Below are 26,271 nucleotides of genomic sequence, written 5' to 3'. Positions count from 1 at the left end.
ATCAGAACAACAGGCTGTGTGTCATGTTCTTTGTGGAAAGTGTATATAAAATAATTTTAAGTGAAAAAAATGAAGACAACATACTGAAGTCACATAACACAACTTAATGTAAATGAATGTTAATCAAAGATGGGAGCTCATTTTCAGTTGAGTAAAATGTTCATTCAGGTTTTTTTTTTTCTGAATACTTGATCAGCTTCATAATAAAATAGGAGGAATTTCCTCTTTTGGCAATAGTGCTAAACCCTGTTCTTTCTGAGCAACGTCTTTAAGTAATCTCACTTCCTTATTTTCTGCAGGTTAATTTTTAGGGTATCAGACTATCTCTCTTCAAACCTAAGAAGGCACATTTTTAAGTCAGTGGACCAATAAACTGTTTCTGTTTTCCACGTGTTTCAGAGGGCGGAGCCACCAAACCAGTGAGATAAGAGGGGAGTGAAAAGATGTTAAATAGCAAGCCCAGCTCACCCTGGTCAGTCTGGACGTCTGACTTCTCAGGCAACATGAAGGCTCTCATTATCCTGGGGCTTCTCTTCCTTTCTGTCGCTGTCCAAGGCAAGGTCTTTGAGAGATGTGAGCTTGCCAGAACTCTGAAGGAACTTGGACTGGATGGCTATAAGGGAGTCAGCCTGGCAAACTGTAAGTTAACTCTTCTTCATCCTTCCAGATAGGTAGCCAGGTGTGGAACAGATAGTAATTAGAAGAAGAAGAAGAAGAAAAGGACTTTGAGTCAATGGGATATTTTTTTCTTTGTTGGAGGGTTTGTACACCTACAACGGTTCTAAACATCAACTTGCTCCTTTAGAATCAGATGGACCAGGTGAAGGACCAAGGCATGAGAGGTCCATTCTAATTCCACTATAAACACGCCAGCTGGCACATGTAGGGTGATGATAAAATGTATTTCAGCACCTCAGATATGTCTGTCAAGCCCCTGGTGTTTGACTTTAGCTATTTCCGGTTTGGAAGTTGGGTTCTTCTAACCTAAGTAAGGCAGTATTTTTCTCGTTTTTAATTCTCCTACCAATGCTGGGCTTTTAACAGCAAGGTTTTTTAAAAATTACATTAAACTCTCAAAACAGGGACAGTAGGAGCCTATTTCCCTCAATTCATGTCTATAATAAGGATCCCTGAAATGCAGCAGGAAATGACATTTTATTGTGCTCACCCTAGTTGATTATTTCTCATTTTGTTCCACAGAACTCAAGAAATGGCCTTAGGAAAAGTTCCTCTGTATTTTAGTCCATATCTGTCAAAGTCATCACTGTATTTTTCATACTAAATTCAGACATTTCCCTCCATAACTATTTTTGAGTGAGTAAGCAAATGGCTAGCTGGATGGATGGATGACAGTCTTTCCTATTCTGTGATTCTTACTGTCTGAATTCTAATTTGGTACCCAAATTCACCTTTAGGATCATAAGAAATTTTCTGTCTCCCAGAAAATCCTTATTTTTCCTAATAACATATTTTTCCTTTAGTGTGTGCATCTGCTGCTAATGACCAAACCCACTCAACTAATCTGTTGGTGTTTCTATTCTAGGCTCAGTATTAACTTAGGGATGTGTGAAAGGCAAGAGCTATTTTAATATTTTATTTTTTATTTTTTTTATTTTAATATTTAAAAAAATGTATTATCTTGTTTCATTGGTATTACCAAATGATTTGCTAATAAAAGAATTCTCTTCAGGGAATTCTTAACACGAAAGTGTTAAAATATTTCACAAGTAAGTACATCTTTGTACTTATAAAGTAAGTTGTTGGTAAAGTAGAATTAAATAGAACTGATTGGGCTATGAGGTGTAAATCATGTCATGTTGTTTTTCTACTAAAAATACAATTTTTTTCAGGGTTGTGTTTGACCAAATGGGAAAGCAGTTATAACACAAAAGCTACAAACTACAATCCTAGCAGTGAAAGCACTGACTATGGGATATTTCAGATCAACAGCAAATGGTGGTGTAATGATGGCAAAACCCCCAACGCAGTTGACGGCTGCCATGTGGCCTGCAGCGGTAAGACAAGATGATGTTGAGTGATGGCTCAGGCCCCATCTGGTTATACCTGTAAGATCAGAGATTCAGTACAAATGAACATGTCTTGAAGGCTTCCCTGGTGTCTCAGATGGTAAAAAAATCTGCTTACAGTGAGGGAGACCTGGGTTTGATCCCTGTTCGGGGAGAATTCCATGGACAGAGGAGCCTGGCTGGCTTCAGTCCATGTTGTCTCAGACAGTCTGATACAACTCAGCAATTAACACTTTCACTCATCATGAAAGTTTGCTGTTTGCTAACATACAAGAGTTTCTTGAATGACCTAGTGCTTTAGTATAACTGAACTTGTTGATATTTTGTAAAGAACAATGCTATTCCTCTTATCTTCTTTGGGAAGGTTTAGGGATAATTAGGTTGTGTGTGTGTGTTTTTATTTAATATACCCTTCTTTACTGGAAAACAAAGGATTACTAGTTAACCAAAGGAAAGGAATACCTGTGGTTCCTTTTAAAAAACTGTTTTTACTTTTTATGATATGTTTTAAATATATGGAAAATTAGAAACATGACTATATCACCCGTCAATATTGTCATTATTTACTTTACCAGTTATTCACAATTGTCACATTTACTTCTTCTATGTATATAAACTGTATATATGTATGTATGTGTGTGTGTTTTGGCTGAGTGATTTAAAGTGAGTTTGAAGCTCTAAGTTCTTGAGCTTGCAACTCCAAAAAATACAGTTCGTATTTAAATACTGTCATGGTGACAAGTTAATTTACAGATTTGCTTAACTGGGCTGAAATAAATGTTCTGTTGAGTTCCTTTTAAAATAGAGATTACATGCAATGTTTAGTGCATAAAATATTGGTGAACTGATACAAAATTTATATTGTTAATTTTTTATATATTAAAATTCCTAACAGAGAAATTAGTCTAAGGATATTCTTTTGTATCAAGTTACTTTACTTTAAGAAGTATTTTGCATTATATAATAATCTGGGGTCACTGAATAAAAATTCTCACTATCCAGAGATTTATGACAAGTGGTAAGTTTTGGTATCCACATCTTTCAGAATATACATCATTCACATGCTGCTGCTGCTGCTAAGTCGCTTCAGTCGTGTCCGACTCTGTGTGACCCCATAGACGGCAGCCCACCAGGCTCCCCCATCCCTGAGATTCTCCAGGCAAGAACACTGGAGTGGGTTGTCATTTCCTTCTCCAGTGCATGAAAGTGAAAAGTGAAAGTGAAGTCACTCAGTCATGTCCGACTCCTAGCGACCCCATGGACTGCAGCCCACCAGGCTCCTCCGTCCATGGGATTTCCCAGGCAAGAGTACTGGAGTGGGGTGCACATACATGAGTGTAGAACTATATTATGCATATTTGTACCCACATACAAACATGTAGGCAATGTATGTCAGCAAAAATGAAATTATACTAAACTTACTGCTTTATAATATGCTGTTTATTACACAAAATTATTTTATCAACCAATACCAATCTTTATTATATTTCAAGATGAATAAATTCCACTAAATAAATGTTCTATAATTTGTCAATCTAAATCACATTGATAAGCACTTAGGCTGTATTTTCCCCTGTTATTAATTGATATGAAACATCTGTACACACATCTTTGGGTGCATCTCTTATTATTTCTTTAGAATAAACTTCCAGTAATAGAATTGCTGAGCCAAAAAATGCTGGACCCGTTTCCCGTTGCTTGTTTTCATTTTGTTTCGGTAGCTCAGCTGGTGAAGAATCCACCTACACTTCAGGAGACCCTGGTTTGATTCCTGGGTCGAGAAGTTCCCCTGGAGAAGGGATAGGCTGCTCACTCCAGTATTCTTGGCCTTCCCTGGTGGCTCAGATGGTAAAGAATCTGCCCACAATGCAGGTGACCTGGGTTCGATCCCTGGGTTGGGGAGATCCCCTGGAGGAAGGCATGGCAGCCCACTGCCGTATCCTTGCCTGGAGAATCCCCATGGACAGAGGAGCCTGGTGGGCTACAGTCCTTGGGGTCACAAAGTGTTGGACACGAATGAGCGACTAATCACAGCACAGTAAAAAGAGAATCTTCTATCACATTAATTAATAATTCCAGAGCTCCCAATGACTTTGGTAAATGAGAAACAAAATGCTTTAATTTCATGCCAAATAGGATAGAATGAAGAAAAAATTTTCCCCCAACATTCACAACAAGGACTCTTAAAAAATAATTTTAGTTGTACTTTCCTTAGCTTAAGAAAATAAAGCCTGCAGAACCCAAACTTAAAATGAAATCTCTAGGAATGTTGTTTTCATTTCTCACCATCTGCTTTTCAGAATTAATGGAAAATAACATCGATAAAGCTGTGACGTGTGCAAAGCAGATTGTCCGCGAGCAAGGCATTACAGCATGGTATGTTGGTTTTTGTTTTTTTTTTCTGCTTCCAATTCTATTGAGATATAATTGACGCCTAGCACTGTGGAAGCCTATGGTGTACGGTATAAGAGTTTGACTTACATACATAATGAAATTATTATCACAGTCAGTTTAGTGATCAACCATTATGTCATATGGTTACAAAAACAAAGAAATAGAAGGAAAAAAAATGTGTGTGATGAAGTCTTAGGCTATACTCTCTTATATATATGAATATATATATATATACTCTCATATACATATATGAATTTTATGTATGAAAATATATATTCATATAGATGAATTCACTAACTTCATTTATATGAATTTTCATATATTTCTTATTTCATACATAGAGCAGTGTTGATTGTATTTATCACATTGTACATTACATTTCTAGTATTCATCTTATACCTAAAAGTGTGTAGTACCTTTAGTTGCCTTTATCCGCTTTGCCACCCCTCACCTCAACCACAACCTGCTCCTCTGGTAACCACATATCTGACTTCTTTTTCTATGAGTTTGAGTGTATGTTTATTTGTGTTTGAAGTATAATGTACCTACAACACTGTTAATTTCTATTACAGACTATGGTTTGTGTTAAGCATTAGAAAGGAGAGCTGGGGGCTTTCCTGGTGGTCTAGTTGATAAGACTTTGTGCTTCTCAGGCAGGGGGTGTTGGACAGGAAACCAATGACATGCCATCAGGTGTGGCCAAAAAAATGAGACGGTGAGGAGAACTGGGGGTTTTTTGGTAGCACCTCGGGTCACCCGGAATTTTAGCTCCCCTCTCCCTCACCAAGAATCGAACCTTGTCCACAAATTTGGAGGGGCAAAGTCTTAACAACTGGACCACCAGGGAAGTCCCAGGTGAGAGGTGTTTTACCCTACTCTTATGAGAGAAGCAAAGGAATATTTCCAAAGAATAAAGTATGCTACTGAGAACTGAAAAATTGCAGTTTTAAATTAATGCTAAACAATGTACTACATAGGAACAGTTTAACTCACTCAGAATCTTATTCTTTTACTCGTCAATTTATTTTAGGGGATTCTAGAGTTTTTAAGATTCTACACACTCTACCTTGTCATATCTTGAAATTATTTTTGGAGTTAAGTAAATATGGAATGCACTCTGCATTTGTGTTGCGAACAACACAGGACTCGACATTTGTGTTCAGCATTCTGTGCTCTAGTGAAGGCTTGGGGGAGACGTGAAGTCCTAGGTATACATATCTCCAGTTAACAGATAGCAATTCTTGGATTTGTCTATAGCTTGTATTTCATGTATTGATGAACAGTTTTGTTCTCCCAAAGGATTTGAAGTATGTACCTGACAATGAAGCTGTGTTTTAGTCTCATTACCATTTGTTTCATCTTTCTCCACAGGGTGGCCTGGAAAAGTCACTGTCGAGACCATGACGTCAGCAGTTATGTTGAGGGTTGCACCCTGTAACTGTGCGGTTATCGTTCTTCAGCTCATTTTGTCTCTTTTTCATATTAAGGAAGTGACAGTTGAATGAAAGTTTATACCACCAGTGTTTCAAACAAATAACGTTTTTACAGGAGCAGGAGCATGTGGTCTTTCTTCTAAGAAGCTTAATGTTTATCTAATGTGTTAATTGTTTGATATTAGGCCGACAACATTTTTCAGTTTGCTAATGAAACTAATACTGGTGAATGTTTGTCTAAAATCTTAATTATCAAATATGTCTCCAGTACACTCAGTTCTTAATTAAAACAAGATCATTTATGCACCTTGCTGATCATGAAGGAATATAAAGAGGGATTAGATGAGCTGTTTCTTTTCCTTAATTTTATTAGCATAGATTCCTGCATTATGACCAAATTCAGAGGCAGATAAGTATTGAAATAACTAATTAACCACAGATATGAAATTATGCCTGCTGTAAAAAATATAAACATTTTCATTAAAAGCTTTGCAATTCATACCTTGTCTGTTTTGTTTAGAGCCATTTAGTATCTCTGAAGAAATACATATGTATGCACTTGGGAAAAAACGAGCTAACACTTAGTATTTCCAACATTCTCACCTGTAGCCAAACAGAAGGATACTGCTAGAGAAAAATCCATAGGCATATTCACAGATCTCAATTTTTTAAAAACAATTTTGGTGGAACTGCACTGCTTTGAGATCTTAGTTCCCCAACCAGGTATTGAATCTCCACCCTGAACAGTGAAAGCATGGATTCCTAGCCACCATTCTGCCATTCCTTTCAGTGTGGTTAAGATCATAACCACAAATCTCAAATGGGCCCTTAGGACTGACTGGTGGTCACTTCTCTGCAAACTTTCTGTGCTGACATCCCCACTCTCCAAAATGACTGTCACTGTTTACTTCTCTCTTTCCAAAGTCCCAGCAAGCCCACCAGCTACTAGCGTTCCATACCCTACTCTCCGTAGACGACCTGGGCTCACTTCACACTGACAGGACAGAAGCAAGTCACACAAAATTCTCCCCTCCTGGCCTCCATAACAGTGTTCACATCTCTCCTTGAGCCCTCCTTCCCTTCTTTCCCCTTCATCACTAGGATGTAGGGCCTCTGCTCCTCCCGTGGGCAGTGTTTCTACATGCAGTCTTCATCATACATAGCCCTCTACTACTCCAATTTAAGCTAAGCTTTTCCAGCACCCTGTGTTTCTTCCTCATTGCTGGATCATCCCATCACTGTACAGACTGCCCCAGTAAAGTTTCATCTTGCAAAGAACTCTCCACGGACTCTCCATAACCCTCCAAGTACATCATTCTTTGCTCCCTTTTACAGCAGCATTTCCAGGATGAAATATCTATATTCACCCACTCCATGACCTCACCTCCCTTTCTCTTTTCATCTCTTCTTAATCTGACTGCTCTCCTCACTTAGCTGAAAACTGCTCCAGCATGACTCCTTCCAGGATGCCTCAGAGCCAGTTCTAGTGATCACCTGATTTCTGTTCAACCTATTTGATCTCTCAGCAGCATTTGACAGGTGAACCACTTCCTACTTCTAGAAAAATTTTTCTTCCTTTACATCCTGCCTCACTGATGGCTCCTTCTCAGCCCTTCACGGCTGGCTGTTCCTCTGCTCTTTGATTTTTAACTCTGGGAGTCCCCAGGACTCAAACCTGTAAAACCATCTGAAAGAACAGTTTTACTTATTCATTTATTTTTCTTTTCTTGCTGCAGTATAACTTTCAAAAGAAAAGAGTCTTTCCCACTCTTTAAAAGCATTAAAATAATCTCAATCTTTCCCAAAATTTGCAAGTACAGTAAAGCCTTTTAAGTTTTCTGAACAGTTTGAGAATATACTGCCAATATGGTGTACAGTGGCTCCGAATCCTTCAATATACAACTCTCACAGAACCTCAGAACATCATCCAAATCAGGAGGTGAACACTGGCAAATTAGGACCACTTCATCATCTGATCTACGCAACTTTATCAATTGTCACATAAGTTTTCCTTAACTAAAAGGTCTCATTCAGGATCACGTGTTTAAATTTGTTGCTATGTTTTTCAGTTTCTTTCAATCAAGATCATTTCTTCACTTTTTCCTTAACTTTTATCACTTTAACCCTTTTGAAGACCTCAGACCAGCTATGGTGTAAATGGCCTAAGGTTTTTCTGATATTCTCTAGAGTAAATTAGGTTATGCATCTTTGGCAGATATACCGTAGACGTAATACTGTGCTCTCTCTGTTGTATCTTTCAGGTGACATGCAGTTTTGAAATATTCTATTACTTATGATGTTTGCATCGATTATTTGATTAACGTAATGTCTGCAAGTCACCTTCACTGTGAGGTATTTGGGAGAGGGTGAGGTACTTTGAGAAATTTTCTTCCTCATCAAAATGTCAATTTTTGCATGTACTTACTATATCAGTATGAACCCCTGGCTTCTTATCTTATTGCAATTATTATGTGTCATAATCCATGGCCATCATTTATTTTGATGTTCATATTGTCCCTGACTTGGCCAGGAGAGCTGCTACACACTAGCTTCGGCATCCCCATCATTCTCTGGGTACTTTTTTGTTTTCTGGTGTAAAGTGTTTTAATTCTCATCTTGTTCTTTTCATCCTTCAGTCGGGAATCTTCCACTTCTCCCAAGAATCCTTATTTAAAATAACCAGCTCTGGGTAGTTGAGTGTTATTGTTTGCCTATCCCATCAATGATAAGAGCTATAGAATATATGAATTTACATAATTTTCATTTAACTTGAATTCATCTAATACCTCCAGTTCCAGTCTCATACCACAAGGTTAATTCTAGTTTTTTTCCTTTTTCATGTTGGTAACTCCCTTGTATGCTGCTGCTGCTAAGTCGCTTCAGTCGTGTCCAACTCTGTGCGACCCCATAGACGGCAGCCCACCAGGCTCCCCTGTCCCTGGGATTCTCCAGGCAAGAACACTGGAGTGGGTTGCCATTTCCGTCTCCAATGCATGAAAGTGAAAAGTGAAAGTGAAGTCGCTCAGTCCTGTCCGACTCCTAGCGACCCCATGGACTGCAGCCCACCAGGCTCCTCCATCCATGGGATTTTCCAGGCAAGAGTACTGGAGTGGGTTGCCATTGCCTTCTCCAACTCCCTTGTATGACAGTGAGAAATTGGGCACCCATTGTCTTTAATATTCTTAAGATGTATTGTGAGCACATGCATATATTTGATCAACTTGACTGTAACCAATCTCCCAACACTGCCACACCATGGATTTGATGCTGCGCACTCAGGCTTTGATACCTCTCATTGGGTCACCCCTTCTTCCACATCTGGACAGCTGCTTTGGTGTGTTAGATCTTTGACACAACATGCTGGACCACTGTTTTTACAGGAAGGAGGGCAGAAAGGTTTTATTCTTGTTTATACCTGTATTCTAAGCACCTAGAACAGTGCCTATAACATGATATATGCTCAATAAAAATCAGTTGCTGGAATGAATATCTCTGATTATTTAGTATATTCCCCCACCCTGGGGATTCTAAGAGTTTTCTTACTATCTGATCTCACATGATTCTCATACAGTAGCTTCTGGGGCTCCAAGTGTCAGATCTCAAATCTATTTGACCAGCCATGGGAGGACAGCAGAGGGTCCCAACAGTACAGCCTCTGACTTCAAGATTTTGGGACCATTTTGCTATGAATAAAGGGTTTATTCATATCAAGATATCCAGAGATGTACGAATAATGAGTCAAGGTAGAGGAGTGAGGCTTGAAGAGTGACAGCTCAGATGCACAGATGGGATATATCTAAGAAGCACCAGGACAGACGTATAACAATGGCTGACTAAAGAAATAACCAGAGAATAGCAAAAGTTGGCCTAACAGGGAAAGCAATGGTTGTTGAAGATTTTGCTTAGTGTGTTTGATAAATGTCATGCCTTTACTTACACCTGTTATTTTAATACAATTAAGTTCTCAAGCCAAATTTTCACCCTTATTCTGAGAATGAAGTAAAAATCAATGTGAAAGTTTCATCATGTTTAAAAGACATTCAGTTCTGATGTTGCTCAATTTCACCTCAGGATATTATTTGAAATGCAGAGTGTTATTCCAGATGATTTTACTGTGCTCTTCCTGTAGCACTAGTTATAACTAAGCCTTGAGCATGTCTCTTGCACTTGTATTTAGCAGACTTACTTAAAAAACATTTTATAGAAATTGCTAAAGGGAATTTAAAAGTTATATCATGAGTGACTAAAGTCATTCATAGACATAATGTTTTTCAGTTATATACATGTCTATTATGCAAATTATATTTTAAAAATAATTTTATTTATTCATTTTATTTTTTGCTGTGCTGGGTCTTCATTGTATGGGCTGTTCTGCAGCTGAGGCAAGAAGGGGCTATCCCCAGTTGCAGTGCATGGGCCTCTCCTTGGGGTGGCTTCTCTTGTTGCGAAGCTCTAGGGGGCTGGGGCTTCAGCAGTTGCAACCCCCGGGCTCCAGAGCACAGTAGTCGTGGTGCACAGGTTTAGCTGCTCCGCAGCACATGGGATCCCCCCAGGTCAGGTATCGAACTTCTGTCTCCTTCATTGGCAGGTGAATTTTGTACCACTAAGTCTACCAGGGAAGCAGCAAATTATATTGTAGACCACTCAAAATTTTTTGCAAAGTTGTAAATTCTCAGTGTTTACAGAATGAGATGTTTCTACAGGTTTGTTATGAAAGATGTTACTCCTCGTTTCTCCCACTTCACAGGCAACAATTTTCTACTCTTTTAGCTCAATGTTAGGAATTTTAGATAGTGCCCTGTTGGCCTAGTGGTTAGCATTTTGCACTTTCACGGCTATGGCCCGGGTTCAATCCCTGGTCTAGGAATTGAGATAACACAAGCTGTGCGGCATGGCCAAAAAAAAAAAAAAAAAAAAATTTTATTTATACTCCCATGCTTTTATGTATCAGGCTTGTATTGCTTCTTCTTGATTTCTCCATTTTACAATATTGATTCCCACGGTGCAAGTTAAGGATTAAGTTTTATTTCCTCCTCCTGCATCTTCATCACACATGGCAACTTTCCCTAAAACCTATCCTTCCGATGTAACTATGTATACTTTATTAGATCAATACTCAGTTTTTACATAGTCATAAATAAAATTATTTTCTTCTCTTATGCAAGTTTTATTTTCCCTAGAGCTAATAACTGCATGATCTTAAACTGGCTTCGCTTTCTTTGTATCTATCATTAGTTCAACTCCCAACTTCGAGGTGGCTTCAATACTTTACTGAAGTATAGTTGATGTAAATACAATGTTATATAAGTTTTAAGTGCACAACATAGAAATTTACAATTCTTACAAATTTATATCCCATTTGTAGTTATAAAGTATTGGCTATATTCCTTGTATTGCCCAATATAGTTGTGTAGTTTGCTTATTTATTTTGTCTGTGCTACATGGCTTTCAAGATTTTAGTTTCCAACCAGGGTCCAAACCTTTGCTCCCTGCAGTAGATGCATGGAATCCTATCTGCTGGACTGCCAGGGATTCTCAGCTTATTTATTTTGTACATAGTAGTTTGCACCTCTTAATCCCCACTGCTATATACATCTCCCATTTAAACCTCCTCTCAAGTCTTTAGATGCAGCTAGTATTTCATCAGTCTTATCTTTCTCCAAGTTTTTTCATTTCTGCTATCATAGTTTTAATTCCAACAGCTCTTTTTCATTCCATGAATATTCTTTTCTTCCTTGTTTTGTGTCATGTTTGCTATTCTTATTTTATCTGGATATAGTAATAACAGTTTGGGTTTGTTGGCTTTAGTTGACTTCTCTATGTTTCCTCTTATCTGCCATTTTGCTTGTTTACTTTGAATTATATCTTTTCATACTAGAGGCATTTCTCTGTTATTTGGCAATTTTTGGTTATCTACTTAAATTTAGAATTGGGAAGCTAAACAAGTCATTTGAGGTCCCAAGGGCCTATGTGGCTTTGACCCTGTGTCCTTCACTGAAGGATGGCCTGGTTGGTTGAGTCAGTTTCGCTGAGGCCCTTAGATCTCTCCTCTTAGACTGGTCACATTCCCCAGGGCAGCCTCTCCCTCCTCTCTGCTCACACACACATAAAAAGGCCTGGTTGCCAGTATTTCAAGAGTTTAGTGGGGGATGAAGGTCTTAGTACCAGGCATGTGTTTGGCTAATCTACCTATTTTCTGTAGGGTATTCCTCCCTCAATCCTGTCTGGTGACCCTCAGTGCAAAGGCTCTGCTTCACCCCTGTTCTATCCCGTGGGGGTAAATAAGGGGTAATTGTTCAGCTGTAAGGACCTGACTTTTTGTGGTAAAGTCACATAATATAGAGCACACTATTGTAACCATATTTAACTACATTTCAGTGGCACTTAGTGCATTCATATTATTGTGCAACTCTCATTATCATCCATTTCTCAAACTGTTCACCTTCCGACTGAAACTCTGTCCCCATTAAACACTAACTCCCCATTCTCCCTCCCCCAGCCTCTGGCATCGACCCGTGTACTTTCTGACTCTATGAGTTTGAGTATTCTAGGTGTCTCCAATAAATGGAATCAAACAGTATTTGTCTGCACCTGATATATATTCCCTTGTGACTCAGCGGGTAAAGAATCTGCCTGCAATGTGGGAGACCTGGGTTCGACTCCTGGGTTGGGAAGATCCCCTGGAGAAGTGAAAGGTTACCTCCTCCAGTATTCTGGCCTGGAGAATTCCATGGACTATACAGCCAATGGGGTCGCAGAGTTGGACACAACAGAGTAATTTTCACTTTCAATGTATATTGGAATGTATTTTTAGGTAAATATATGTCCTACGAACAGATTGTAACTTCTTTCTTTCTTTATTTTTTTTTGCTATGGGAACAGTATGCTCTCAAATATTATCTGTTTTATGCATGGGAGTGTATATGCCAATCCCAGTCTCCAAACTTATCCCACCTCAGTCCCCTCCTTGGTATCCATGTGTTTGTTCCCTACGTCTGTAGAACCTGAATAGTTTTTAAACAGAATCTCCACCGTCTTTTTTTTCTAGCTCCTCTCTTCCTCCTCCCTTCCCTTACTTCCAGAGATCCCTACAACCGCAAATTCTTGAGATTCAGGGAGCCCTTGCAAGGTGAACTGGATGACTTCTAGGCTCTGACTGCTCAGCTCCCAGGACTGCCCTCTACCACTTGCTTTTTCTAGTCCAAGTTTCAAGATTTTTTCCTGTCTTCTCTCTCCTTCTTCCAGTTCTAACAGGTTTATGTCTTTCTGAAAATCTCTCATTTTTAATTATTTATTTATTTATCTTACTTTTGGCTGCACTGGTCTTCTTTGCTGAATGCAGGCTTTCTCCAGTTGTGGTGAGCAGGGGTTACTGTGCATTGCAGTGTGAGGATTTCCCATTATGGTGACTTCTCTGCTGCAGAGCGCGGGCTTCAGTCTGGAGGGCTTCGGTAGTCGCAGCACACATGCTCAGTAGCTTTGGGGACAGGCTTAGTTTTTAGGTGGCATGTGGGTCTGTCTTCCCAGACCAGGGATCAAACCTGTGCCCCCTGCTGTGGAAACACAGATTCTGAACCATTAGACTACCAGGGAAGTCCTTAATTTTATTTTATGAAAGCTTATTTTGCTTTAAAATTACTTAGGGTAACCTCTTAAGCAAAGAATTAAAATTTTTTTGAGAAATGGGGGAAGCAGAAATAGGAAAGCTGGAGAAATAATTACAAAGAGGAAAGTTCTGCTCCAGAGATCACATTATTTTTTTTTGGCTAGGGCGGGTCTTACTTGCAGAATGCTGGGTCTTTAGTTGGAGCATGTGGGGTCCAGTTTCCTGACTAGGGATCGAACCTGAGAACCCTGCATTGGGATCTTTAGTCTCAGCCACTGGACCACCAGCAAAGTTCTAGAGACCACATTCTGAAAGGTAGAATCCAGTGGAGTGTGCAGAGGACAAAAAATCCTGTATTGTGGTATGAAGAATGTATTGCAACTGAAAGTTGGATCCCGCTGCTCACCACGCAAAAGCCAATAAAGAGGCCAGGGTGGTGTCAAAGAAAGTTGCTTTATTTTGAATGCTGGCTACAGGGGTAGGAGGGGTGTGGGGGTGGGGGACGGGGGGAGGGGATGCCTGTTCAAAGACAGACTCCCCCCAAAACCCCCCACAGTCAGTGGACAAGAGCTTTTATAGGCTGAGGAAGGGAGTTATATGCAGAAACAGTATACTCGGCTCTGACAGTCATCTTGAAATTGGTCATGTGTTAGTCTGACCATTGTCATATTGTTTTAGGTACAGTGAATCTTCAGTTCCAAGGTTGATTTGTTTCCATTTCCTTGAGGCCAGTTCTCAGAATTGTGGCAGCTTGTCCTGGGTCCTGCTCCATTTCAGTATGACAGAGTACTTTAACAGACCTCACTGATTTCAACCACTTTTGGGAAAAGAGCCTCAAGTCTTCTTAACTTTTCCAGTTTTCATTTATTCACTATTCAACAAACATAGATTACTAGAAATGTTTACTAGGGCTTAACAACATTAAGGTGCATAAGATACAATTATTGGCCTCATGGAGTTCTATATACAACTTAAGTGTTTCAATCCAGCAAGCATCACAGACAGAGGACAGTGTGACTGAACTATCTGGAAATCAGCTGCCAGAAAGATAGAAGAAAAAAGAGACTATATTTTATAAAAGGAGGCATAGATAGCTGTGTCAAATCCTGCCAAGAAGCTAAGGAATTAAGGGAAGTGGCAGACGGATTTACTGATCCACTAGCTTTGTTCATAGTGATGCTTCCCAAGGCCCACTTGACTTCACATTCCAGGATGTCTGGCTGTAGGTGAGTGATCACAGCATCGTGACTATCTAGGTCGTGAAGATCTTTTTTGTACAGTGCTTCTGTGTATTCTTGCCACCTCTTCTTAAAATCTTGTGCTTCTGTTAGGTCCATACTATTTCTGTCCTTTATTGAGCCCATCTCTACATGTCTCCAATTTTATTTTTGTCTTTGCCTTTTAATATATATATATTTTTTAAATTTTTATATATTTATTTTGGGCTGTGCTGAGTCTTTGCTGCTATTAGGGTTTTTCTCTAATTGCAACATCAGGGGCTACTCTCTAGTTGTTGTGCTCAGGCTCCTCGTTGTGGCGGCTTCTCTTGTTGTGGAGCACTGGCTCTGGGCTGTATGGGCCTCAGTAGTTGCAGGTCCCGGGCCCTAGAGCACAGGTTCAGTAGTTGTGGTGCATGGGCTTAGTTGCAGCAAGTGGAACCTTTCCAGGTCAGGGATCAAACCCTATGTTTCCTGCATTGGCAGACAATGACACAGAAGTTAGCTTGCAGAGACTCTCCTGGCCAAACCAGGGACAATGTGAACATCAAATAAATGACAGCAATGGATTATATCAAAGCTAGTAGAGGTGATGGAATTTCAGTTGAGCTATTTCAAGTCTTAAAAGATGACGCTGTGAAAGTGCTGCACTCAATATGCCAGCACATGTGGAAAACTCAGCAGAGGCCATGGGACTGGAAAAGGTCAGTTTTCATTCCAATCCCAAAGAAAGGCAGTGCCAAAGAATGCTCAAACTACCACACAATTGCACTCATCTCACACGTTAGTAAAGTAATGCTCAAAATTTTCCAAGCCAGGCTTCAGCAATACGTGAACCGTGAACGTCCAGATGTTCAAGCTGGTTTTAGAAAAGACATCGAATGAGAGATCAAATTGCTAACATCCTCTGGATCATTGAAAAAGCAAGAGAGTTCCAGAAAAACATCTAATTCTGCTTTATTGACTATGCCAAAGCCTTCGACTGTGTGGATCACAATAAACTGTGGAAAATTCTGAAAGAGATGGGAATACCAGGCCACCTGACCTGCCTCTTGAGAAACCTGTATGCAGGTCAGGAAACAACAGTTAGAACTGGACATGGAACAACAGACTGGTTCCAAATAGGAAAAGGAGTATGTCAGCACTGCATATTATCACCTTGATTATTTAACTTATGTGCAGAGTACATCATGAGAAACACTGGGCTGGAAGAAGCACAAGCTGGAATCAAGATTGCCAGGAGAAATAACAATAACCTCAGATATGCTGATGACACCACCCTTATGGCAGAAAGTGAAGAAGAACTAAAGAGCCTCTTGATGAAAGTAAAAGAGGAGAGTGAAAAAGTTGGCTTAAAACTCAACATTCATAAAACTAAGATCATGGCATCTGGTCCCATCACTTCATGGCAAATAGATGGGGAAACACTGGAAACAGTGGCTTACTTTATTTTTCTGGGCTCCAAAATCACTGCAGATGGTGATTGCAGCCATGAAATTAAAAGATGCATACTCATTGGAAGGAAACTTATGACCAACCTAGATAGCATATTAAAAGGCAGAGACATTACTTTGCCAATAAAGGTCCGTCTAATCAGGGCTATGGTTTTTCCAGTGGTCATGTATAGATATGAGAGTTGGGCTGTGAAGAAAGCTGGGCACTGAAGAATTGATGCTTTTGAACTTTGGTGTTGGAGAAGACTCTTGAGAGTCCCTTGGACTGCAAGGAGATCCAACCAGTCCATCCTGAAGGAGATCAGTCCTGGGTGTTCATTGAAAGGACTGATATTGAAACTGAAACTCCAGTACTTTGGCCACATGATGCAAAGAGCTGACTCATCGGAAAAGACCCTGATGCTGGGAGGGATTTGGGGCAGGAAGAGAAAGGGACGACAGAGGATGAGATGGCTGGATGGCATCACCAACTCAATGGACATGAGTTTGGGTAGACTCTGGGAGTTGGTGATGGACAGGGAGGCCTGGCGTGCTGTGGTTTATGGGGTAGCTAAGGGTTGGACTTAACAGAGCGAATGAACTAAACTGAACTGAATGGATTATGACTCATTATAATTGGAATAAAGTGGGAAGCCGGGGGTCCATCTTGATATAATGTAGGCATGCCTGCATGTGCGCTTAGTTGTGTCTGACTCTTTGTGACCCCATGGACAGTAGCCCTCAAGGCTCCTCTGTCCATGGGATTATACTGGCAGGAATACTGAGTGGGTAGCCATTTCCTTTACCAGGGGATCATCTTGACCCGGAGATCAAACCCATGTCTCATGTGTCTCCTGTATTGGCAGGCGAATTCTTTACCATTGAGCCACTGGGGAAACCCATACTGATATAATAAGTGAATATAAAAATTGAGATTTTGATCAGGAACAAAATTTCTCAAAGTACCTCACCATCTCCCAAATAGTTCACAGTGGAGGTGACTTGCAGGTATCACCTTAATCAAATGATCAATGTGGACATCTTCAGTAATAGAACATTTCAGAACTGCATGTCACCTGAAAGGATGCAATGGGAAGAACTCAAAATCACTTCTGTGGTATCCCTGCCAAAGGTGCATAATCTAATGTACTCCACAGAATATCAGAAAAGCCATACGCCATTTTCCACCATAGGTGGTTGAGGTCTTCAAAAGGGTTAAAGTCATAAAAGTCATGGAAAAGATGAACAAGGAATCTAGACTGAAGGAAACTGAGAAACATAACGACCAAATAAAACACTTGATTCTTTTAATTAAGAAAATCTTTGGGGACAATTGATGACATTGCACAGGATCTGATGATTCAGTGGTCCTAATTTTTCAGTGTTCACCTCCTCATTTGGATGATGCTTTGAGGAGTTACATACTGAAGGATCGGAACCACTGGGCACCATTTTGGCTGTATATTCTCAAAGTGTTCAGAAAACATAAAAGACTGTACTGTACTTGCAGATTTGGGGGAAAATTGACATTATTTCAGTGTCTTCAAAAAGTTGGAAAAGTTCATTTTTAATGTTATACTTCAACTAGAAGAGACAAATAAATGAATAAATGAAGTATGTCTATCAGATGATTACAGGCTTGAGCCCTAGGGCACCCTAACTCTTAAATATCAGTCAGCAGAGAAACAGCCAGAATGGTTGTGAAGGAAGCATCAATGAGGCAGGATGTAAGGAGGGGAAGCTGAAGAAGAAAAAGTTTTCAAAAGTAGGCAGTGGTTCATTCTGTCAAATGCTGCTGGGAGATCAAGGAGGATGAACAGAAATCAGGTGATCACTAAACTGGCCCCAAGGCATCCTGGGAGGAGTCATGTTAGAGTCATTTTCAGCTGAGCGAGGACAGCAGTCAGATTGAGAAGAGTCACAAAGAGAAGCGGAGGTGAGGATGTGGAGTGGGTGAATATAAATAACTCATCCCAGAAGTGTTGCTGTGAAAGAAAATCAAAAATGTTGTAGTTGGAGGGTTATGTAGAGCTCACGGAGAGTTCTTTGTAAGAAGCAAGGTTACCAGAGCAGTTTGTACAGTGATGGAGATGATCCAGCAAAGAGGGAGAAGCTCAGGATGCAGGAAACCATCAGCCTAGACTGGAGTAGGGAGAGTGTGATGAAGACTGCATATTGAGACGTTGCCACTGGGAGGAGCAGAGGCCCTTCATCCCAGTGGTAAATGGGAACGACGCGGGGATGGGCCCAGGGAAAGAGGTGAGCTCTATTATGGCTGGGATGAAGGGAGAATTTTCTATGAGTTGCTTCTCTTCTGTCAGTGTAACATGAAGCCAGGTCATCTACTGAGAGCTGAGTGTGTTGAAGCCCAGTAGTTGGGCGTGTATGCTAGGACTTTGAAATGAGAGAAGCAAATAATGACAGTCATTTTAGAGAGTGGGGACACCAATACAGAAGAACTGCAGAGAAGTGACTATGATGACCAAGCTGATTTGAGTGCCCATTTGAGATTTATGTTTATGAATTTAGGGTGAGGGGGATTCCTTGGTGGCCTTATGATTAGGACTTTTTGCTTTCACTGATCAGGGTGCGAATTCAAGCCCTGGTTGGGGAACTAAGGTCCCAGAAGCTGTGTGGCACCACCAAAAAATTTTTTTTAATTTAAAATATTAAATGAGATCTGTCAGCATGCTTATGGATTTCTCGCAGCAACATTCAGCTGTTTCATTACAGGTGAAGATGTAGGAAATACTAAGTGTCAGATCATTTTTTTCCCAAATATATACACATGTATTTCTTCAGACACATTACATGGCTCTTAACAAAGAAAGACAAGGTATGAATTGCAAAGCTTTTAATGAAAATGTTTGTATTTTTTTACAGCCTGCATAATTTCACATCTATTTAATAGCAATTAACTCAATGCTTGCAAACTCATCTAGCTCTGAATTTGTCATAAAGTGTGAATCTAAGTTAATAAAATTAAGGAAAAGCATTGGCTCATCTAATCCTTCTTTATGTTCCAGAATCAGCAAGATGCATATGTGAGTTCTTTACAAAGGCTAAAATAGGTTGATGTATAAATTGTGAGTTTATTTTTAAAGCTGCATAAATGCAACATTTCTACTAAAACATTTAAACCAAAGGCCACACTGTATGAAAACAAAATTCTTAATTCAGATTGCTTTCATATTTAGCCATTTGACATTCATCTCCTTTTGACTGGACAGATGAAAATTCACATGCCTACACAGTGGGACTTTGCCCAAGATCAATTTGCTTAAAGATATTCTTTTGTAATATTTGTGTTGAATATTGGGGAGTACTTGTATCATTCAAAATTAAGTCTGGGTTATTTCTTTGATTAAGAACTTAATGTACTAGAGATACATTTGATAATTAAGGTTTTAGACAAATATTCACCAGCATTAGTTCTGTTAAGGACCTGAAAAATGTTGTCATAACATTTTTGTAGTAACATTAACAATAAACACATGAGGTAACCATCAAGCCTCTTAGAAGAAAGACCATATGCTCCTGCTTATATAAAAGCATTATTTGTTTGAAAGAGTGGTAGTATAACCTTTTGCTCAGCTATTACTTCTTGATATGAAAAAGAGACAAATGAGCAGAAGAAAGAAAACTCCACAGTTACACTCCGCAACCCTTAACAAAACTCGTGAGATCTCGGTTTCGACACCTGTTTTTCCACGCCACCCTGTAGAGAAAGATGAAACACATGGTAATAAGGTTAAAACATATCTTCATTGTGTTATACATATTTCAGATCCTTTGGGAGAACAAAATTGTTTATCAATACATGAAATACAGGCTACAGACCAATCCAAGTGTTGCCATTTATTAACTGGAGACACATATACCAAGGACTTCACATCTCTCCCAAGCCTTCACTAGAGCACAGAATGCTGAACACAAATGTTGAGTCTTGTGTAGTCCACAGCACAACTGCAAAGCGTGTTCCATATTTACTTACTTTCAAAATTAATTTCAAGATATGACAAGGAATTGGTAGAGTGTGTAGAAACTTAAAAATTCTAGAAGCCCTTAAAATAAATTGAGGAGTAAAAGAATTCGATTCTGAATCAGTTAAAGTAGATTATTTCTATGTGATACACTGTTTAGCATAAATCTAATTTTTTAGATTTTCAGTTCTCAGTAGCATACCTTGGTCTTCGAGAATATTCCCTCACTTCTCTCCTAACAGTAGGGAAAAACTACTGTAAAACAGTAGAGTAAAACTCCCCCTCCAACCCTTTTTTTTTGGCCGCACCACATGGCCTCTGGTATCTTCGTTCCCCAACCAGGTACCAGACCCCCACCTCCTGAATTGAAATCACAGACTCTTAACTACTAGGGAAGACCGCAGGTCTCCCTTTTAATGCCTAACCCATACCTTGCTCTGTGAAAGGAACTTACATAGTGTTGCAGGTCCATTATACTTCAAACACAAACCAGCTCATAGAAAAAGAGGTGAGATTTGTGGTTACCAGAGGCGGGTGTTGTGGGCGGGGTGAGGGGTAGGAAATTGGAGGAAAGCAGTGGAAAGTACTGCAAACTTCCAGGTATAAGATAAACAAACACTAGGGATGTAATGTACAACATGATAATATGATTAACACTGCTATATCTTATATATGAAAATAGATTAGAGTGTAAATCCTAAGCTTTTCATCACACACACAAAATTTTTTCTTCTGTTTCTCTAATTTTTATTTTATTTTATTTTTTATTGTAGTGGTTTTTGCCATTCATTGACATGAATCAGCCATGGATTTACATGTGTTCCCCATCCCGATCCCCCCTCCCGCCTCCCTCCCCATCCCATCCCTCTGGGTCTTCCCAGTGCACCAGCCCTGAGCACTTGTCTCATGCATCCAACCTGGGCTGGTGATCTGTTTCACCCTTGATAGTATACTTGTTTCAGTGCTGTTCTCTCTGAACATCCCACCCTCGCCTTCTCCCACAGAGTCTGAAAGTCTGTTCTGTACATCTGTGTCTCTTTTTCTGTTTTGCATATAGGGTTATCGTTACCATCTTTTTAAATTCCATATATATGCATTAGTATACTGTATTGGTCTTTATCTTTCTGGCTTACTTCACTCTGTATAATGGGCTCCATTGAGATCACAGATGTTAAACTTACTGTGATAATCATTTTGGGATGTACGTAAGTCATTATGCTGTACACCTTAAACTTACAAAGTGCTGTGTGTCAATTATATCTCAACAACACTGAACGGAAAACAGAAACAAACAAAAAAATAACATACCATGCTGTAATGCCTTGCCTATTGAGAATCGTCTTTGCACATGCTACAGCCTGAGTGATGTCATCTTTCAGCATAGCTGAAAAAGAGGTGGTGAGAAATGAGGACAATGTTCACAGAAATTTCATGTAAATTTTAGGTTCAGCCAGCTTTATTCTCTTAGGCTGAGGAAAGAACAACTAAAATTATTTTTTAATAGTCCCTTTATCTGTGAATATTGGGAGAAACTCTCTCCATTCCATCTCATTTGACATGAAATAAAGCTTTTTGTTTCTTTTTTGCCAAAGTCATTGAAAGCTCTGGAACTATTAACAAATATGATAGAAGGTTCTCTTTTCACTGGACACTGTGAAAACAAAAAACACTTAAACAAAAACAAATAAGCAGAACCCGGTCTAGCAGTTTTTTGCTCAGCAGTTCTACAATTTATTCCAAAAAAAAAAAATAAGATATGTACCCAAGATATATGTGTTAATACTAGAGTTGGATTGATAAATTTTAGAATAATTATATAGTAGAATTCTATTCATCCAGAAAAAATAATAAAGATTAATATTTTTTGAAAAAAATGATTTTTTACAGTAAAGAGCAAATTGTAAGCTGGTAAATATAGTTCCGTTTCATTTTTGTTGAAGCACATTGCTCACACGCTTGTGGGTACAAATGTGCATAATACAGCTTTACATTCATGTACATGAGTGATACATATTCTGAAAGAAGACATGGATACCAAAAGTTACCAGTGGTCATAAATCTCTGGGTAGTAAGAATTTTTATTCAATGATTATTCACAGATTATTATATAATAAAAAATAATTTTTAAACCCTAACAATTAACTGAATACAAAAGAATATCCAGAAACTAATCTTCTTTATTAGGAATTTTAATATTAAAAATTAAACAATATCAAGTTTGCAATACTTCTCAATATTTTATGCAATAAATACTGTATGTGCATGCATATTTGCTAAGTAGCTTCAGTTGTGTCCGACTCTGTGAGATCCCATGGACTGTAGCCCCTCAGGCTCCTCTGTCCGTGGGGATTATCCAGGCAAGAATCCTGGAGTGGGTTGCCCTGCCCTCCTCCAGAGGATCTTACCAACCCAGGGATCAAACCCTTATGTCTCCTGCATTGGCAGGCAGGTTCTTTACTACTAGCCCCACCTGGCAAGCCCTAAATATTGCATATGTTATCTCAATTTGAAAAGGAACTCAATAGAATATTTGTTTCACTCTGATTAAATAAATCCATATATGAAATTGTTAGAATGACAGTGATTAAATATGAAGTGTATTTTTTTAGAGATGCAAAGTAAAGACTTTAGAAATGGAGTATAATAATGTTTCTAATTCACTTTAAAATCACCCAGCAAAAAACCACCAGCTGGATACTATATAAATAAAAGAAGTAAACGTGACAAATATTAGCAACTGCTAAAGTGCATATTATACTGTCAAAGTACATATTTATATTGATATACTAATGTTTCAAATTGTTCACATGTTTAAAATATTTCATAATCAAAAGTAAAAGTTTTTTAAAAAGACCACACATATTCCTCCTCTTTGGTTAACTACTAATTCTTTCATTTTCCAATAAAGGAGTGTATATTAAAAACACACACACACACACAACTTGATCATCCCTAAATCTTTCCCAAACAAGGTAAGTAGGAAGAATAGCATTGTTCTTTACAAAGCATCAACAAGTCGTTATCATAAAGTGATAGATCATTCCAAAAATTTTTGTATGTTAGCAAACAGCAACCTTCTATGATACCAGCTGTTTAATTTCTTACTTAAGGACTTATGAGGTAGATAATAAAGCATTTTTAGAAGTTAAGATGGAGTTTTTCTAGGTCCCTCATGAACTCTTCAAGACCTTTTCATTTGTATTGAATCTCTCTCCTTATAGGTACCACCAAACGGGGCCTGAGCCATCACTCAACATTATCTTGTCTTACCACTGCAGGATACGCCACAGCCGTTAGCTGCTTTTGGGGTTTTGCCATCATTACACCACCACTTGCTGTTGATCTGAAATAGCCCATAATCAGTGCTTTTGCTTCCAGGATTGTAGTTTGTAACATGTGTGTTATAACGGCTTTCTCCATAGGTCAAACACATCCCTGAAAAAAAATGTATTTTTAGTAATAAATAGAACATCATATGACTTATATTTCATAGCACAATTCTATTTTACTAATGACTTATTTTAGAAGCATAAAGATATATTTAGCTTGTAACTATTTTAACACTTGGTGTTAAGGGCCCTTAAGAGAATTCTTTTGTTAGCAAATCATTTGAAAATACTAATGAAGTAAGATAACATATTGCAAAAATATTAAAATAGCTGTGTCTTCTATTACTATTACCCTTCCCCTGCTCCCATCCCTCAGGTAAGATTGAGCCTAGAATGGAAAAAACAACAGAGTTGTTGAGTGTATTTGATCATTAACAGCAGATGTATATGCTAATGGAAAAATACTTCTATCAGGAAAAGTATGGATATTCTAGGAGAAAGAAAAAGTCTTATGATACCTAAAGGTGAATTCAGGTATCAAAATAGAATCCAGACAACAAGAATCATAGAATAGGAAAGACTACATCATCCATCCATCCAGCCAGCCAGATGCTTATTTATTCAAAAATACTTATGGAGGGGAAATATCTGGATTCAATCTGAAAAATACAGTGATGACATTGACAAATATGGACTAAAGTACACAACCACTTTTCCTTAAGGCACATCTTTAATTCTGTGGAAGAAAATGAAAATTAATTAATGGAGAGTCAGAATAATAAGATATTTTCATGTTCCATTTCAGGCACCCTTATGTATATATTGATTAAGGGAAGATAGGTTCCTACTGTCCCTGTTTTAAGAGTTCAATGTAAGTTTTAAAAAACCTTGCTGTTAAAAGTTCAACATCATGGTAGGGGGATTAAAAATGAAAAACAAACAAACAAACAAAAAAAAACACTGTCTACTCGGTTCTGCCTACTCAGGCTTGCAGAACACAAGTTCCAAACTGGAAATGGGTAGAGTCAAACACCAAGGGCTTGACAGACATATCCCAGGTGCTGAAATATATCTTAGAGTCAGCCTTCATGTCCCAGCTGGCAAATTTAGAGGCACTAGAGGAGTACATGGTGATCTGGCATGCTTAGAATGGTATAGAATTTGACCCTTCCATGCCTCATTCCTTCACCTGGTACATCTGATTCTAAAGGAACCTTTGATGTTTTTAACCATTGTAAATGTACAAACCTGCCAAGAAATAAAAAAGCACATTCACTCAAAGTCTGTTTCTTCTTCCTCTGTTAGTGTCTGTTCCACACCTGGCTAACTGTTTGAAAGGATGAAGAAGAGTTAACTTACAATCTGCCAGGCTGACTCCCTTATAGCCATCCAGTCCAAATCTTTTCAGAGTTCTGGCAAGCTCACACCTCTGAAATTTCTTGCCCTGGACAGCAACAGAAAGGAGGAGAAGTCCCAGAATAATGAGAGCCTTCATGTTGACTGAGAAGCCAGACCTCCAGGCTGACCAGGATGAGCTGGACTTGGTATTTAACATCTTTTCACTTCCTTCTTCTCTGATCAGTTTGGGGGCTCCACCCTTGGAGACATGTGGAAAGCAGGGACTTTTTATTGCTTCACTGACACTAAAAGTTTTGTTCTGTATGTTTGCAGAGGGGTATTCTGGTGCCCTAAGAGTTAATTGCAAGAAAATAATGAAAGATATTGTTCAGGAAGAACTGGGATTAGCACTATTGAATTGGAGCAACTATAAAGAAAAAAAAAACCCCTGAATGAACATTTTACACAACTGAAAATGAGTTCCCATCTTGATTAACATTCATTTGCATGGTGTTGTTTTATATGCTTTCACTATATTGTCTTCATCTTTTTCCTTAAAATTGTTTTATATACATTTTCCACAAAACAACATGACACGCTGCCTGGTGTTCTGACAGGCATGTAGCACCACACCATGTTGTTCAACCAGATTCCTTTACTTTTTTGGTGTCTATTATAAATTCTTAATTTATGAATTAGTGTTTTACTATAATAAGTAAGCTCATGTGAACAATATTCCTAACTCCTTTCTGACAATGCCTTATTTCACATTTCCATGTTAGAACCTATAATGCAAAAGAACTTAACAGTAAAACCTACAGGAGGATAATAGAATATGCCACCCAAAAATCTTCCTGTTTAGCACAAGGATTATTTTGAGCTGAAGGCAATTGAGAAGAAACAGATCCAAGAAAAATTCTCTGCCCTCCTCCTGTTTTCCTGAAAGCAAAGCATAAATTTGTGCAGATATTAATCACCAACAACCTTGGAGATTATTGACACTTATCAGCCCCAAGACAGCAACAGAGACTGAACAAAATAACATTTACTGAGTAGCTAGCATCTTCCATCAGTTTCTAATGTATTTATCATTCCACAATTTGCCATCTTTGAAGCCTAGCACTCTTTTCCTCTGTCTTGTTGCTACTCTAAAAGTATATTGTTCTTTAGTCAAGATAGTCTGTAAGTCCAAATTCTAGCCATGTTTTTAAGTTACTCCTGCTAACATTTCTCATAAGTATATGTGAGATGTATGTGTTAATATACTTGTTTACTTTTCTCTTGTTAATCTTTTGTACAGAACCCAGCCAAAAACTTAATAAGGTAAAAAGAAACAAATGTTTCCTCCTGTACAGTTTCTAGTGACGAGGATGAGACAGTGAAAGGTTGGAACACCCCACTGTCCTTGGAGACTGCAGTTGAGACACGGGATAACTGACAACAGACCTAAGAATTTTTACCACGTCAGTCTCCCAGCTCTGTCTGTAGTGCAGTCGAGAGAGGAAGATAAC

At 38.7% G+C, this 26,271-nt stretch overlaps 2 protein-coding genes across 2 annotated transcripts; one reads left to right on the top strand and one right to left on the bottom strand.

Moving 5' to 3' along the window:
* The first annotated feature begins 407 nt into the window (after positions 1-407).
* On the top strand, positions 408-6,353 carry LOC133047228 (lysozyme C-1/C-2-like). Its single transcript, XM_061130321.1, has 4 exons — positions 408-639; positions 1,851-2,015; positions 4,328-4,403; positions 5,793-6,353. Exons 1-4 carry the CDS (start codon positions 444-446, stop codon positions 5,857-5,859), a joined length of 504 nt encoding a protein of 167 aa, XP_060986304.1. The 5' UTR covers positions 408-443; the 3' UTR covers positions 5,860-6,353.
* Positions 6,354-18,949: 12,596 nt separating this feature from the next.
* LOC133047224 (lysozyme C, intestinal isozyme) lies at positions 18,950-24,960 on the bottom strand. The gene is made up of 4 exons (XM_061130306.1): positions 24,782-24,960; positions 23,364-23,528; positions 21,402-21,477; positions 18,950-19,828 (listed from the first exon to the last, which is right to left on the bottom strand). Exons 1-4 carry the CDS (start codon positions 24,915-24,917, stop codon positions 19,762-19,764), a joined length of 444 nt encoding a protein of 147 aa, XP_060986289.1. The 5' UTR covers positions 24,918-24,960; the 3' UTR covers positions 18,950-19,761.
* Positions 24,961-26,271: the final 1,311 nt, after the last annotated feature.

Source organism: Dama dama, chromosome 3 (genome assembly GCF_033118175.1).
Source record: "Dama dama isolate Ldn47 chromosome 3, ASM3311817v1, whole genome shotgun sequence".
Lineage (NCBI taxonomy): Eukaryota > Metazoa > Chordata > Mammalia > Artiodactyla > Cervidae > Dama > Dama dama.
Note: the sequence above shows the minus strand (reverse complement) of the source record. Positions and strands in the feature narration are given on the sequence as shown.